The 14111-nt window shown below is 38.0% G+C and overlaps 1 protein-coding gene across 5 annotated transcripts in view; it reads right to left on the bottom strand.

The window, feature by feature from the left end:
- STK24 (serine/threonine kinase 24) overlaps window positions 1–14111 on the bottom strand; it is a 63311-nt gene that overhangs the window by 24547 nt on the left and 24653 nt on the right. For 4 of the 5 annotated variants that reach the window (XM_076361882.1, XM_076361855.1, XM_076361891.1 and 1 more), the window contains exon 3: window positions 869–925. In XM_076361882.1, the coding sequence (XP_076217997.1) occupies window positions 869–904 (36 nt within the window). In that variant the 5' untranslated portion in view covers window positions 905–925. Of the gene's footprint in view, window positions 1–868; window positions 926–12689; window positions 12787–14111 lie in introns of those variants that run through there. The other variant, XM_076361864.1, reaches the window with a different exon arrangement.

Below are 14111 nucleotides of genomic sequence, written 5' to 3'. Positions count from 1 at the left end.
ATAGTTTGATGTCCTTCTTGTATTGAGGCACCCAAAACTGCACACAGTACTCGAGGTGGGGCCACACCAGTGCAGTGCAGAGTGGGACAATCACCTCCCTTGACCGGCTAGCTATGCTGTGCTTGATGCACCCCAGGACACGGTTGGCCCTTTTGGCTGCCAGGGAACACTGTTGACTCATATTCAACTTGCCATCAACCCAAACCCCCGGATCTCTCTGCGGGGCTGCTCCCCAGCCTCTTGTCCCCCAATTTGTATGAATAACCAGGATTATGCCGTCCCAGGTGGAGGATCCGGCACTTGCTCTTTTTAAGTTTCATACAGTTGGTGATTGCCCAGCTCTCTAGTCTATCCAGGTCTCTCTGTAAGGCCTCTTTACCCTCGAGGCAGTCCACAGTTCCTATTTCTTTGAAATATATTTTTTAATACCAGCCTAAATTGTGTTTCTGCCTCTATTTAGACTTCAGTGAGACTTCAAACAGGAAAACTTCTGTTTGTTTGTTTGGGGGTGGTGGTGGTGGGGAAGAGACATTAAAATGTATACTCTAGGAGGAGTTGTGGTGGCAGAATTAAGAGACAGAAAAAACTATTTTCAGCCACTAGTGCTCTCTGGCTGACTGAAGATTAGCATTCTAAGATGTTTATATCGTGCTTCCAATATTATGTTGCTCAGTTCCCTTCCATCTATACAAATAATCAGTCTTGCCTCATGGAAAAGAACATTTTCCTGGCACTGACAAATACTTTTTCTCCTTTACTGGAGGCAAACATTGTCATAGCCAAATGACATATTATAGTTTCCAGAATTATAAGATAGGAAAATAATTATGTGAGGTACAATAACAAAAGTCATACATAATTTACTTACTAGATCAAGGGCAGAGCCTCCACCCAGATATTCCATTATTATCCATAATTTTGTATCCTGCAAAACAAAAACAAAAAAAAAATGTATTAAGTTTAAAAAAAAAATTATTAAGTTAATGGGACTTGTTCCATTCTTTTTGCTGAAGAAAGAATCTACAGTTTTGAAACACCACTAGTGTTCAACTGTTCCTCCAAAATATCTTTGGCTTATTCTTTAATATATATTATTTTTAGTCCCATCTCATAAGGAATTAATTTAGTCTGTCACAAGCTATTTACACAGTTGTGTGTGTTCAAGAAAGTTTAATTCTGTTCCTCTAAATTAACAAGATGAAAGCTACTTCACATTTACCAATGGGTAAAAGCACAGACATTAGATGTTCATTATTTCCAAATAATTGACACATACTCTTAATGTCACACTCAAGCTCATTTCATGGTACCTCTTTTTTGTACCTATACTAATACTACTAGAATACAGACAGTATTCAGGGAAGAAGAAACTCCTCTTTATTATGGAGAAGATTACACTGGGTACTATTGAAAGGCATTTAAAGAACAATGCAATCATCAGGCACAGCCAACATGGGTCCACAAAGGGCAAGTCCTGTTTAACTAATCTGATATCCTTCTATGATAAGGTCACCCACCTAGTGGATGAAGGGAAGGTGGTGGGCGTAGTTTTTCTGGGTTTTAGTAAGGCTTTTGATACTGTCCCTCACAGCATCCTTCTGGACAAGTTGTCCAACTGTGGGATGAGAAGGTTCATGGTACGCTGGGTGAAGAACTGGCTGAGGGGCAGAGCTCAAAGGGTTGTAGTGGACGGGGCTACATCTGGCTGGCAACCGGTCACCAGCAGTGTTCCTCAGGGTTCACTTCTAGGGCCAGTCCTGTTCAATATATTTATCAACGATCTGGATGCAGGAGTTGAATGCACCATCAGCAAGTTTGCTGATGATACCAAACTGGGAGGTACTGTTGCCTCTCTTGAGGGACAGGAGGCCTTGCAGAGGGATCTAGAGAGATTGGCGCATTGGGCTATGATTAACGGGATGAAATTTAACAAGTCCAAATGCCGGATTCTGCACCTAGGATGGAGTAACGCCGGGCACAAGTATAAATTGGGAGAGGAGTGGCTGGAGAGCAGCCCTGCAGAAAGGGATCTGGGGGTGCTGGTCGACAGCAGGCTCAATATGAGTCAGCAGTGTGCCCGGGCAGCCAAGAGGGCAAACCGCATCCTGGGGTGCATCAAACACGGCATAACCAGCCGGTCAAAAGAGGCGATTATCCCGCTGTATTCAGCATTGGTGTAGCCTCATCTGGAGTACTGTGTGCAGCTCTGGGCCCCACAATTTAAGAAGGATGTGAAGGTCCCTGAATGTGTCCAGAGGAGGGCAACAAAGCTGGTGAAAGGGCTGGAAGGAATGTCCTATGAGGAGCGGCTGAGGACCTCATAGCCTTGTCTGGTTTGGAGAAAAGGAGGCTGAGGGGCGACCTCGTTGCTCTCCACAGCTTCCTGAGGAGGGGAAGTGGAGAGGGAGGTGCTGAGCTCTTCTCCCTGGTATCCAGTGACAGGACGCATGGGAATGGTTCAAAGCTGCGCCAGGGGAGGTTTAGACTAGACATTAGGAAGCATTTCTTTACCGAGAGGGTGGTCAAACACCGGAACAGGCTTCCTAGAGAGGTGGTCGATGCCCCAGGCCTGTCAGTGTTTAAGAGGCATTTGGACAATGCCCTTAACAACATGCTTTAAGTTTTGGTCAGCCCTGAGTTGGTCAGGCAGTAGGACTAGATGATCGTTGTAGGTCCCTTCCAACTGAAATAGTCTATTCTATTTTAATCCCTACCAGAGAGTCATGTAGCAGAAGGAAACCTCTTGCCTTTATGCCAACTAGAACTGGACAAGTATTCTGAGCCTCTGAGTTCACCAGCATATTAACTCCCAAAAGCCACCCACCTAGTTGTTCTTATCACACTCCTCAGTACATTTTTCAAAAGTATCTTCTGAGACAAGAAAGAGACAGACAGGGGCCACTCAATGAAAATGGAAGAGGATAAACTTACATTCTAAAACTCTGATTATAGACATTCAGAATATCAAATAATAATTACATTACATAAAATATGTTTCCTTTCCTTAGAAAAAATGTCTTGATTTTGTTGATTATCTTTATTTGTACAGATACTCCAAAATATTTTCTTTAATAAGCCTGACTCCTGTCTAGGTTGAATGTAATTTAAAATCTATTCTTCGCATCCCTGCATTGTTTCATTTTCTTGAACAGTCATCTGTCTCTGACCTAAGGAAGAATACCAGTAAGTGTTCTCTTATGCATCTGATATATGGTATAGAATTTTGTACAACTGTGTTCAAGAAAGATGAAACAAACTAGTAATAAAGGTTATTTAAGATGACTATAGCAATTTGCTAGGTTTAGCTAGTAAAACAAAAGCTAACAAAAAAGAAAAAAATCAAGCTACTATATTCTCAAGGGAAAGCTTGATACATATTATAAGAATGTTTCACACAAGATATACAATATGCTATACTAAGAAGAGACTGGACCCAATCATGTCTTTCCACTGTTAGCAGCATCTTATTCCCAAATACACTACGAGAAGCAGTTAGTCCACCTTCTCCTTGCAGTACCAGCCTTGAAGCATGTTTTAAAGCAGGGCCATAAATCTACCATATAAATATTCAAATGAAATTGCTGCATGGAACATATGGTGGGTTTTGTTTTAGTTTTTATGATTATGAAGTTATATTATGGTTTGTTAGTTTTAACTCTATGTACCAAACATTCACAAGACTTCTAGCATAAAAACGTAGGGGTCTCTCAGAGCAAGGGGCACATAAATAGCAAAAATATTCATTTACTTTATCCTGTAAAATAGAACTTAATGTAAAAACCGCAACTTACAGCCATGGCAGGTAAGACTCTGAATACTCATCTATAAAGATGGATTAACATTTTTAGAAAAGTGATAAATGTATTGTAGAAATTAACTTTTTCTAAATCCCCTGAGGGATTAGAAAATTTTAGCTCTTAGTACTCACTTAAGCCTTTTAGTCCTTATTGTAGCTGTAGTTCCATCTGCATCTGTCCCCTCTCTGGTCTCAGAATGCACCTTCTGTAGCTAAATGCACACAGCCCTTCCCCACCTACCTCCAGTTCCACAAACTGTACTATTTTTAGGTGAGACCCTGGATTAGAGTTCCTTCATCATCTACTATCTTTAAAACACAGATCCAGCTACATTTAGATACCTTTCTTCAGGAATCAACTAATATTATTTGACAAATACAGTCTTGTTAAAAACATTTTAAAAGAGCCAGAACACATTTTTTAGGGGGAAAAAGTAATTTTAAAATATAATCTATCTTAGTATCTACATACAACTTTTTGATAATGCTTACTTTCTGCAGACACCACAGACATTCCAAGAATTATAGCTCATCTTGAGAAAGTCCCTTATAGTACTGAAATACTTGTTTTGCTGCTAAGAGTTTCTCAGATTTTGCCTGTCCCTTCAAGGCTCCAGGTCCTAACAGTTCCAGAACAAGTATGCTTCTCAGAAGTGTCTTACAGTAAGTAATTTCATCTTCAGAAATCTTCCTAAGTTCAATCAAAATTTTTTATACATATTTTGCTTCAGCCTGATAATGTCTTTTAGAGCTGCATGAAATTCCCTGAATTTTCAAATCTTGTGTGCCTGCAAAATTTACTTTTAATTTTAATAGTAATTTAAACACAAACATGTAAACTGTATCACTACTTTTTACTTCAGTGGAAATGCCTGGGTGGGAAAGAACAAGGTAGGACAAACAAACCCCTTGATCCTCCCAAAAATGGGGGGGGGGGGGGGGGGCAGGGGAGAAATCTCACCAAGAAGCCAATAAGAGATGCATCTTCGCTTTTCTATCATCTCGATTACCTCGTGGATTTAAAGAGCTAACAACTTGAAATAAGATACAATTTCCCAAAAGATAAATTCTCCGTAAAACTAGCTACTAAATTCTCCAGCTGAAAATTAGAAATTAGAGGTAGTAGAAAATAACTAAAAAAAATTTAAGAATATAATTTTAATTACATAGTTACACAATCACGTAAGACAATTACACAACTACAAATACAATGATATATATAGAGTGTGTATATATATATGTGTGTATATACACACATATACACAGTTCACAGTCTTTTTAAATCATCATTTATCCTTTTCAATTCTTTTCCTGGTTTGCTCAGTCTTTGCTCCTGAAACTTTCATCATCAGCTGCTTGGGGCCACATGTCTAAATTTACAATATAAAAGCCATGGATCCAGTAAACTCAGTAATACTACATTTTAAACAAGTAAAGTATGGAAATGCAGTTAGGGGACACACACATAACTGTATCTGTGTCCCAGTGTGAAGCTAAGCAATAGCAATCTATTACAATTACGGCATCTTTATATCTGTAGCCCTAGATTCAAAGTGATTTTTAATTCCCTACGGTTCCCCCTACCCCTTGCCACAGAAATATTACTCAACTTCATGGATGTTTTGGGTTTGTTTTTTTTTCTTCATTCAAGTTTTCATCATTCATATGAAGTATCTGAACAGATGTAATTACTGTTGTAGTGAATCTTAGTATCACCTTTAACTAATTCTTGCTAGAATTTTTTTTTAGCTTTCTCATTTAAAATCTGCATACGTTGCTTAACAAGAAAATGCAAAGAAATGCTTTTGGTGAGACAGTTTTAATGAATCGCTTAGTACATATTCTACCTTAGAGCCAGTAACCTATATATACTTACTTTATGCCTTGTAACAACAGCACAAGGCAAGTAGAGCACTACTATCAATTGACTTTGGCATCACCAGAGCAACATGCCTCCTTCTTTCCTTCCTTTCCGAGCATCTCTGGCATGCTTCACACTCCCTAACACCTACTGTCACTTTTCTTTTTAAAGCTGCCCAAATTCTTTTTTTGCTTGTACTTCTCACATTCTTCTGTACATATTCTCCACTTTTCCTCTCAAACAGAACACCGAAAGCACTAAATTTTCTTCCGTAGCCTAGATTAGTAATTACATATTACACATAATCACTTATATTTTCAAGAAGATACTACGCTTATATACTGAGACTAGCAACATTCAGTGCCCCATTTTAAGATCTGAAATAAGACCAGATTTCTTCTTTTAAGCATCAGTCACAACACAGCATTGAATTTTCTTCCAAATACAGTGAAGCCATGGTGAGTCATCAATCCAAATTTAGGATTACTATTTCTGTATAAACATAGATGAGCACATTAATGAGGGTACATGGAACATTTCCTTTTTCACAGTAGGAACAAGAGGTTTTCTTCTGATGCCATGAAACATGGAAAGGAACAGCTTTGGAATCTAAAAGAAGCTCTGTTACAGAAAGGCAGAGTTTCTGTGAATCCTTTCCAAACTAGGTTGCTCTTCTTGAGGTCTGACTTCTGATTTTAACTCTAGAACCACACAAAAACCTTACAATAGCAGCTTTACCTCCAATGAAGTATTCTCCATTAAGTCACTGTTATACCATGAAAGTATTTGTAAAATAAGTGCAGTTACAGCAGGTAAAGAACTTCTAATATGTAAAAATCAAGGACTATACACCAAAAAAAAAAGGCCATCCACCAAAAAACTCCTCTAAAGTCTTAGAAGTACATTTTAACTGAAATCAGAGGAGTATAGAAGACATATACAGAAACAAGTAATCAAGATTAAAATGTTTGTTTATAAGTCCTTATGAAGTTAATAAAACATCTGAATAAACATGCAGAGGCCTATCTTTAGAGATGCTTTTTTTTTTTTAAATCATGAAGAACATACACATTTCTTAGCACTGTGATATTATACAGGAGAGACTGACCTAAAGCAATCAAGCCACAGTATGTATTGATGAAAATGTTTCTAAAACATCTTTCTTGAGGGAAGGAGAGATTGCAGAGGAAAACATAACACAGAGCTACAAAAGAGAAGGACTAGAAGGACTCGGAAGTAAGAGCAGCAAGTGACCTGTACAGCAATTTAAAATTTAACTAAAATTCTTAAATCAAGGAAGTCAACTAATGCAATTTGAAAACAGTAGTACAACAGTGAGCACGTTTGTTTTTAAGTGAAATAAAATCCCCCCACCTATTGTGAGAAAGAGAATTTCCCACCTCAAGTTTATTGTGAGAAAGGGTATTTCCCATCTTAAATTTATGGTACACAATTAGCAGCAGAATAGAGGGTATTTATAAATATGTATAAAAGACTTGTTCAGTTCTGGAGACAAGCCATCTCCAAATTCCACTTAGAATCTACATTTACAAGCACTTTAATTTATGTCAACAGTCACAAGCGAGAAATTACATACTTGATTGAAATAACACAACTGATTTGCTAATCGAAATAAGAACCAGCTTAAGTTGATCTATATACTAAAAGTTTTACGATCACTGGATTAGTAGAAAAACCTACAGTACTGAAAAACAGAAACAGAATACCTTGGACAGAACCTCAACTAATCTGAAAAGAACAAACTAGTTCCAAAAACGATATGCATTGCATATTGTGATGTGTGATATTTTGTTTAATAAAAATTTCAGTTTAACTGGTATATATGCCAAAGTAATACGGGCCAGACAGAGAGACTTACATTTCAACACTGGTATAAATTTAGTATTAATATTCATACTGATTCTCCAGCATAAGAAACCAGATTACAAGAACCTTGAGATACACAATGTATGCAACAGGATAACCTAAGTTGCATTCCTGCTACAGGTTGTTACCACTCCTCGTGGAGGTTTGTCTTCTGTTAACTTCATACATAAACACACCCAGGGAAGTCTGACAGCTGTAGCAACCAGAAGCTTCTCAAATACTCGCACACTGATTCTTAGATGCCTGCCTTGAAAAACGTGATGCAGAGATCATGGAACTTGTCTTCTATATTTATTTTAAGCAACCTTGCCCACCGATTCCCTGTTTTGGAAGGAAAGATGGATTTTTTTCAGGATTTTTTCACACTTGTGCTTTTAACTACGCATCTGAAGCCCTTGCTGCTCGACAAAGCCACCAGGTGGCAGAATCACGTAATGCCAAAGATGGTCTCTCACCACCCACCCCCCCTAGCAAAGAAAGTCCGGCCCCAAAAGAAGCTGTGCAACCCACCGAAGACAGAAGCACAAAACCACCTGTTTAAAATGAATCTGAAAACATTTATCACTCCAACACCCCTCATAAAAAGAGGAAGAAATGATTAACTGAAGAGAAATACACCTTAAGGAATATGATCGGTTATATATCCAAATTCTTCAAAATGCTTTCCTTTCCTCACAATCATCAAGTTCAGCTTCAGGCGCCATTTTATTCATTCACCATCTCCTTTCAACACCAAGTCACAATAGGTCACTGTCTTGTTATACAGGATGAAGAATAGGCACACCCTGGCATCTGAGTTCTCATTATTTATAACTCACATGGACATCTGTGAGCTCATACGCAGAGATAAGATACAGATCAAGCAGGAAAAATGATGCAGTGACAGGAAATGGCATTTATGCATTGGTGGTTCCGGCTCCTCCTAGACAAACTCAAACCTTTCCACAACAACACTAAATGTTGCCAACTGTCTCGAATCTGAAAACATGTATCAAAAAGTATCAAGACCTTCAAAATATTTTAAACGCCCTTTCCCTGGAGCTTATCCTTTCATAAAAAAGAATGCATATACAAGAAAATTATTATTTTAGGCTTTAGAGAGAAGGCACCTATGAATTGATGTATTGCCATTTGATCCTTGAAACTCATCAGGATTTGCAAACTTTCCAGTTGTTAGCTGACTGTTCAATTTCTAGACCCACAGATTAGTATTAGAACAGATACCATTTGCCAAAAGTGAGTTCTTCAACAGTACAAGGTGGCGATTACTGTTATTCAGCAAATGCATGGTTTTGGCAAGGAATACATACAGCTCTACCTCACGGCCTCAATTCTTGTCATTTCTTGGCTAGTTATAAATATTACCTATATATTTTATTGGTTCAATTTAAATCTAATCAAAACTAGATCTAGTGCTGCCATATGTTAACAGTGCAGATAGTGGTATGCTATTCAATCTGCTTTTGTTCCATTCTTTCCAATATGCAATCCTTGGACAGAGGAGGTAAGCAATGCACCCTTGAACTTCAAACAGCCTATCCAGATGCCAGTTGGATTGCTCAATGTCATATAATAACTCTTTCGACAGACGGAAGGAACGTGACAAAGGATAGAATTACTGATCGCAAAAGAAAGTTATTTACACTGCAGTTTCTCCAAAATTTGAACACCATGGGTAGACTAAGAGAATTGGGTAAGTCGTAAATAATCAAGCCCTTTCCATTGCAAATGGACAACCCGATTCTACCACTCCATATCTAGGGTCCCGTGACCGTGTAATCAGCTATTAAGAAAGGCTATAATGTTTTTACAAGCTTTTGGAACCATCTTCACGGAAGACCAAGTCAGGAGAAGAAGAAGGAAAAAAAAAAAATCTTTCAGTGCCAATTCACACCACCATTCTAAGACAGTATAGTTTGTTCTTAAAGGCAATCTCAGTAAGCACTATTTTTCTTCCATATCTGATGAACAAAAAGTTCTCCAGCCTCATTACAAGGAATAAAGAATGCCACCACCATTCCAACACTTCCTAGGAAGGATATTGAGTTCCATCATGTAGTTAATCCTTCACTTGAACTTTTTTTTGACAATCTATTAATCTGTTCACATTCTTCCATCTATCTCCACCTACTACTACAACACAAGCTTGCATAGATTGGTGTATCATTTTATAAAGGGGGAAGCTATTTGTTTATGTCATTACAGATTTCATTAAATAAAAACAAACTGTAGTATTTCCTAAAGACACTTGTTTCAGAGCACCTGAAAGTCAGATGGCATGGAAAGACAATTGTTGGCTTTGAAGAACAAGAGAAACTATTTTATGAGAGAACAAGGCTAAAGACACCCAGGTTGCCTTAGCCACCAAAGATACCCTCTGGACAAATCATCTCCTCTCTCCCCCTTCCCTCTCCCACATCCCACCACAACTAATGGTCCATGTTTTAGAGCAGAGTCTTCAAGTACTGTCCAGTGTTCTTAGAAAGGTGAAAAATAACTGAAACACCAACAGCTGCAGTGAATTAGCCATCTTTAACCTTGGAAATTAATATCCTGTTTTGGAGTGTAACAGGAGCAAAAGCAGATGTTATGAAATACAGATTAAGATAATCTATTCATCAAGAAAGTATGAGCAAAAATCTAGTCACACTGAAGTGGATCATCTGGTATACTATTAAAGAGAACAGTTAAAATTGATTTTGCTTCTTAAATGAACGATTGAATTTTACTACCAATTTGAAAGACTCCAAAAAGAAAGAATATTGCTTTGAATATCCGTTCTCTCCAGGAAAAATGGACGAAGCAAAAACTGCATTTATCTTTCAAAGGAATTCTTTAAGTATTTCATGAATTCCAGAGCCTCCAAATAATGTAACACTTCCCACCTATAGCTAGGTCTCTCATTTTATCAGAACGTATGTCCATCAACAGATATTTTATTTTATACTAGAAAGAACTCTAACAATTCTCAGCCCTGTTTCTAGTCTTTCTTGCTGAATTCCTGGAGAAGCAGGCATAAGACCAAATTTATTTTAAAAAACCCAACAAAACAAAAAAACCAAAACCACCTCCACTTTCACTGACGCTAAAATGCCGCTCAAATGAAGGAAATAAAAGGTGCCTTTGTTTCCTTCTCATCTGCTCACAGGGGAGGGCAACCCATTAATAAAAATAAACTACTTTCTGTTCCTGTAAAACAAGCTAAATCACAATGAACTTGGTAAGATTTACACAAGCTGCAGTGTGCTACTGCTCATTTTGGCACATTCAGTAATACCTTGTAGAGATAAAAAGGAAGCGTATTCTAACTTTTTTTTTTCCCCCCAGAATTCCCAGAAAAAGATTTGCAGTTTTCTGAAAGTTTCCTTCTTTGAATTGGAATATTTGTTTTGCCTCTTTGAACACCAGAAGAAGGGGTATAGAAGTAACACATTGTGGAAAGGCTATGTATTAAGAAAAAAAATCCAAATTCCTACAGCTGAACAACATACAACATATGAAGTGTGGAAGATTACAAAAGAAAATTTTCCAATGAAACTAAGGAAGCTGACTACTGTAAAAGAAATCTCAGCATTTGGTGAAAAAAAACCCAAACACAAAAACAAACAAATAAAATAACCTCAAACCCACAAAACACAACAACAACCACCAAACATTTGAAGTAAGTCAAGCAAAACCCAAGCTAATTTAATCTATCAACATAGCCAGGACCTGTAAACATAAGTCTAGAGGATCTGCAAGTTGTTCATAATATCCATAGGTAAATCTCTTCCAAAGCTATGTAAGTGTAGAATTCAGTGGGATATTATTTTATAGGACGATCCACTTCTTTACTACCTCAACATACTTAAGTTACCATCTACAGAACCTTTGTATTTATATGGTAGAGCCCAATAAGAAGGCTAGCTAGCTGGCAGTTATTAAAAGTACTCTACATAGTCAGAAAGCTCTTACTTAGGTTTAAAGAAGTCAAACTAATACCTAAATAATATACTCTCATCATAAATGGAAAAAACGAGGCAGAAGTTGTTAAACAGGGTACCTGCAGTCATACAGGACTTAGTAACAGATATAGCTTATGATCTGAGTGCCAACTATGCTCTCCAAACCCACACCCTTAGGGAAAAAAAACTAAAATCTGTTCAGCAAACATATCTACTACACTCCCAAATACTCCCACTAAAAAAACAAAACAAAACAAAAAAAACAACAAAACCCCAAGAAAGTTCTTCCTTATGTTTCCAGTCATGTTCTTAGTGGGTTTCATATAATGTTTTTCTGGAATAAGAACAAGAAAAGCAAGATCTATAGCTGAGTATTCATACAAGTGACCTGAAGGTGGGTGGGAATGGGTGGAAATCACCCCTGAAAAGTCTGCTTTTATAAAAAAATAAGAATAAATTAAAAAAGCTAACATGGGATTTTTGTGTTTAAATTTCTGATGTCAAGATAAACTTCTGTTTATTTTAAATTGCTCTTTCTACTAAATAATTATTCCATAGGCATTTGGAAGACAAAAACAGCTGTGCTGCATCTAGGTGGCACCTCTTACAAGAAAAAAAATCCTAAGGATGTATTTCCCTCCAGGAGAATGAAATGCAATAATTTGCTTCTACAGAACTTTCCTGGGATAACGCTCACTAGAAATTTAAACACACAAAGAATTAGGTGGAAATCATCTGGATATTAAGGAATCATTCAGAGATTCATTTAAAAAAAAAGCCTTTTAAAACTGTGTGAGGCAAGCAGGGTTTGGTTTCCCCCCACCCCCCAACTTTATCGTTAAGGATCATGAATTGAGAAAAGCTCAAGTTTGAACCTAATATGAAAAACAAAATAAGGGAAGGATGGGAGCATACGTTCAAGTACAAACCCAGGAAGTATAAAATGTCTTTTTCCCCTACACTGGGGGCACATTCTTAAGCAAATGGACAAGGATTACTGACAGCAATGGACATCTCCATGAATCTTAAGGGGGCTGCAACCAGCTGATGAGGCCTCACAGAGTTCTTAAAAAATTTTCATGAAGGAGCCATGAACAGAAACCTTTGGGAGATGGTAATGCTGTACTAAAGAATATTACCACGCTGGGGTGCAGGACTGATGAGAAGTATTTTGTCTGGGGAGCATTTCTGAGGCGCTTACCTCCTTTGAAGTCTCTTGGCGTCAGGATGAATGCTAGCTGTCCTCGGGCTGCCATCCCTTTGAGGGGAGGGAGATACAGATGAGCCCAAAGGTTCTCTTCTAAACACAAGTCCTTACTGCAAGCTGGCCAAAAGGTCCCTGAAATCAAAGAAATCATTGTGGTTTTGCATGTGGCGCATTTATGTCCTTTAATCAAGGTTTGTCAGCCATCTAACATGTTCAACCACAAAGAAAAAAGTAAATGCATCTGCTGGGTAGCCAATGCAGAACAGAGACTAAGGAAAGAGAAGAATTGTTCATTCCAGTTTGGACACTATGAACTCCATGAAAAACACAAGCAACATGATTTTTCAGACTAAGCAGAACCACCTCAGTATACAGTATTTTAGGCATGTGTTTATGTATAAAAACGCTATTTGCCTTTGGAATCATTTTCCAACACTCTGAAATTCCCGCTTTCTTCAGATCTCAAGAAAAGACATCACATTTTCATTTCTAGACATACATACTAGTCAATGTATTCTACAATCTAATGCAGCAGTCACTCTTCAACAATTACCTCTTGCAGTTGCCACAGCAGTATACAATTAATCCTTAAATGCATTCTTTTTGCCATAAGCTAGTTGTAACAGAGCTTGCAGAGCCACTCGCTAGGAAAAAAACAATGAAAGTTCTGTCACAGTACTGATAAAAGATCCCTTCTGCAGAACGTTCAGCAGACTTGTGTTTGCATGCCAACATGCTAAAGCCACGAGCTCCATGTTTTCCTTAGTGTGAGTCATCTCTAACGGTGTCCATATTCACAGCCTCTTTGGCACATTTCCTGGGCACATGCCTTTCCACCATAGAAATGAATCTTTATAGCCCAGCTGTCACAAGCCTAGGCATGTCATATTAAGCATATGATTTCCCAGAGCTTCAAACTAATGGGCAATCTTGGTTTGTACCTCTTCTACCAAAGTATATTACAGTAGAAGCAAATAGACGCATATTTCTTGTATTGGCTGCAAAACCAGTTCCTAGCTAGTAAACACAAGAAGCTTATATAACAACTGAAGAACTGTACACATTTCACTTCCTAAAGGAGTGGGTAACCACTTCTTTGGAACACTAAGTGTACGTGAGTCCATACTCTCCTCTTCCCACCTGCCTACAGCCATTTTCCCTTTTCTCACTTTAACAAACAGTGGTGGGAGAGTGAAAAATCCTGTCCCTTACAATCATTATCCTTTTAACTGTTAAGTTTTTTATTACCTAGTGGGGCTGACAATAGTCATCCCCCCCCTTCTCTGTCCACCAGGCAAATAACTACTTCATAACCATGCCTATCGAGTCATTACCTCACGGAGAAAAAAACCTAACTGCAATCTGTGGCAGATCTTTTCCCAGGAAGTCCATTTAAAGAGGCACACGAAGATTAAT

This window comes from Aptenodytes patagonicus, chromosome 1 (genome assembly GCF_965638725.1).
Source record: "Aptenodytes patagonicus chromosome 1, bAptPat1.pri.cur, whole genome shotgun sequence".
Taxonomy (NCBI): Eukaryota; Metazoa; Chordata; class Aves; order Sphenisciformes; family Spheniscidae; genus Aptenodytes; species Aptenodytes patagonicus.
Note: the sequence above shows the minus strand (reverse complement) of the source record. Positions and strands in the feature narration are given on the sequence as shown.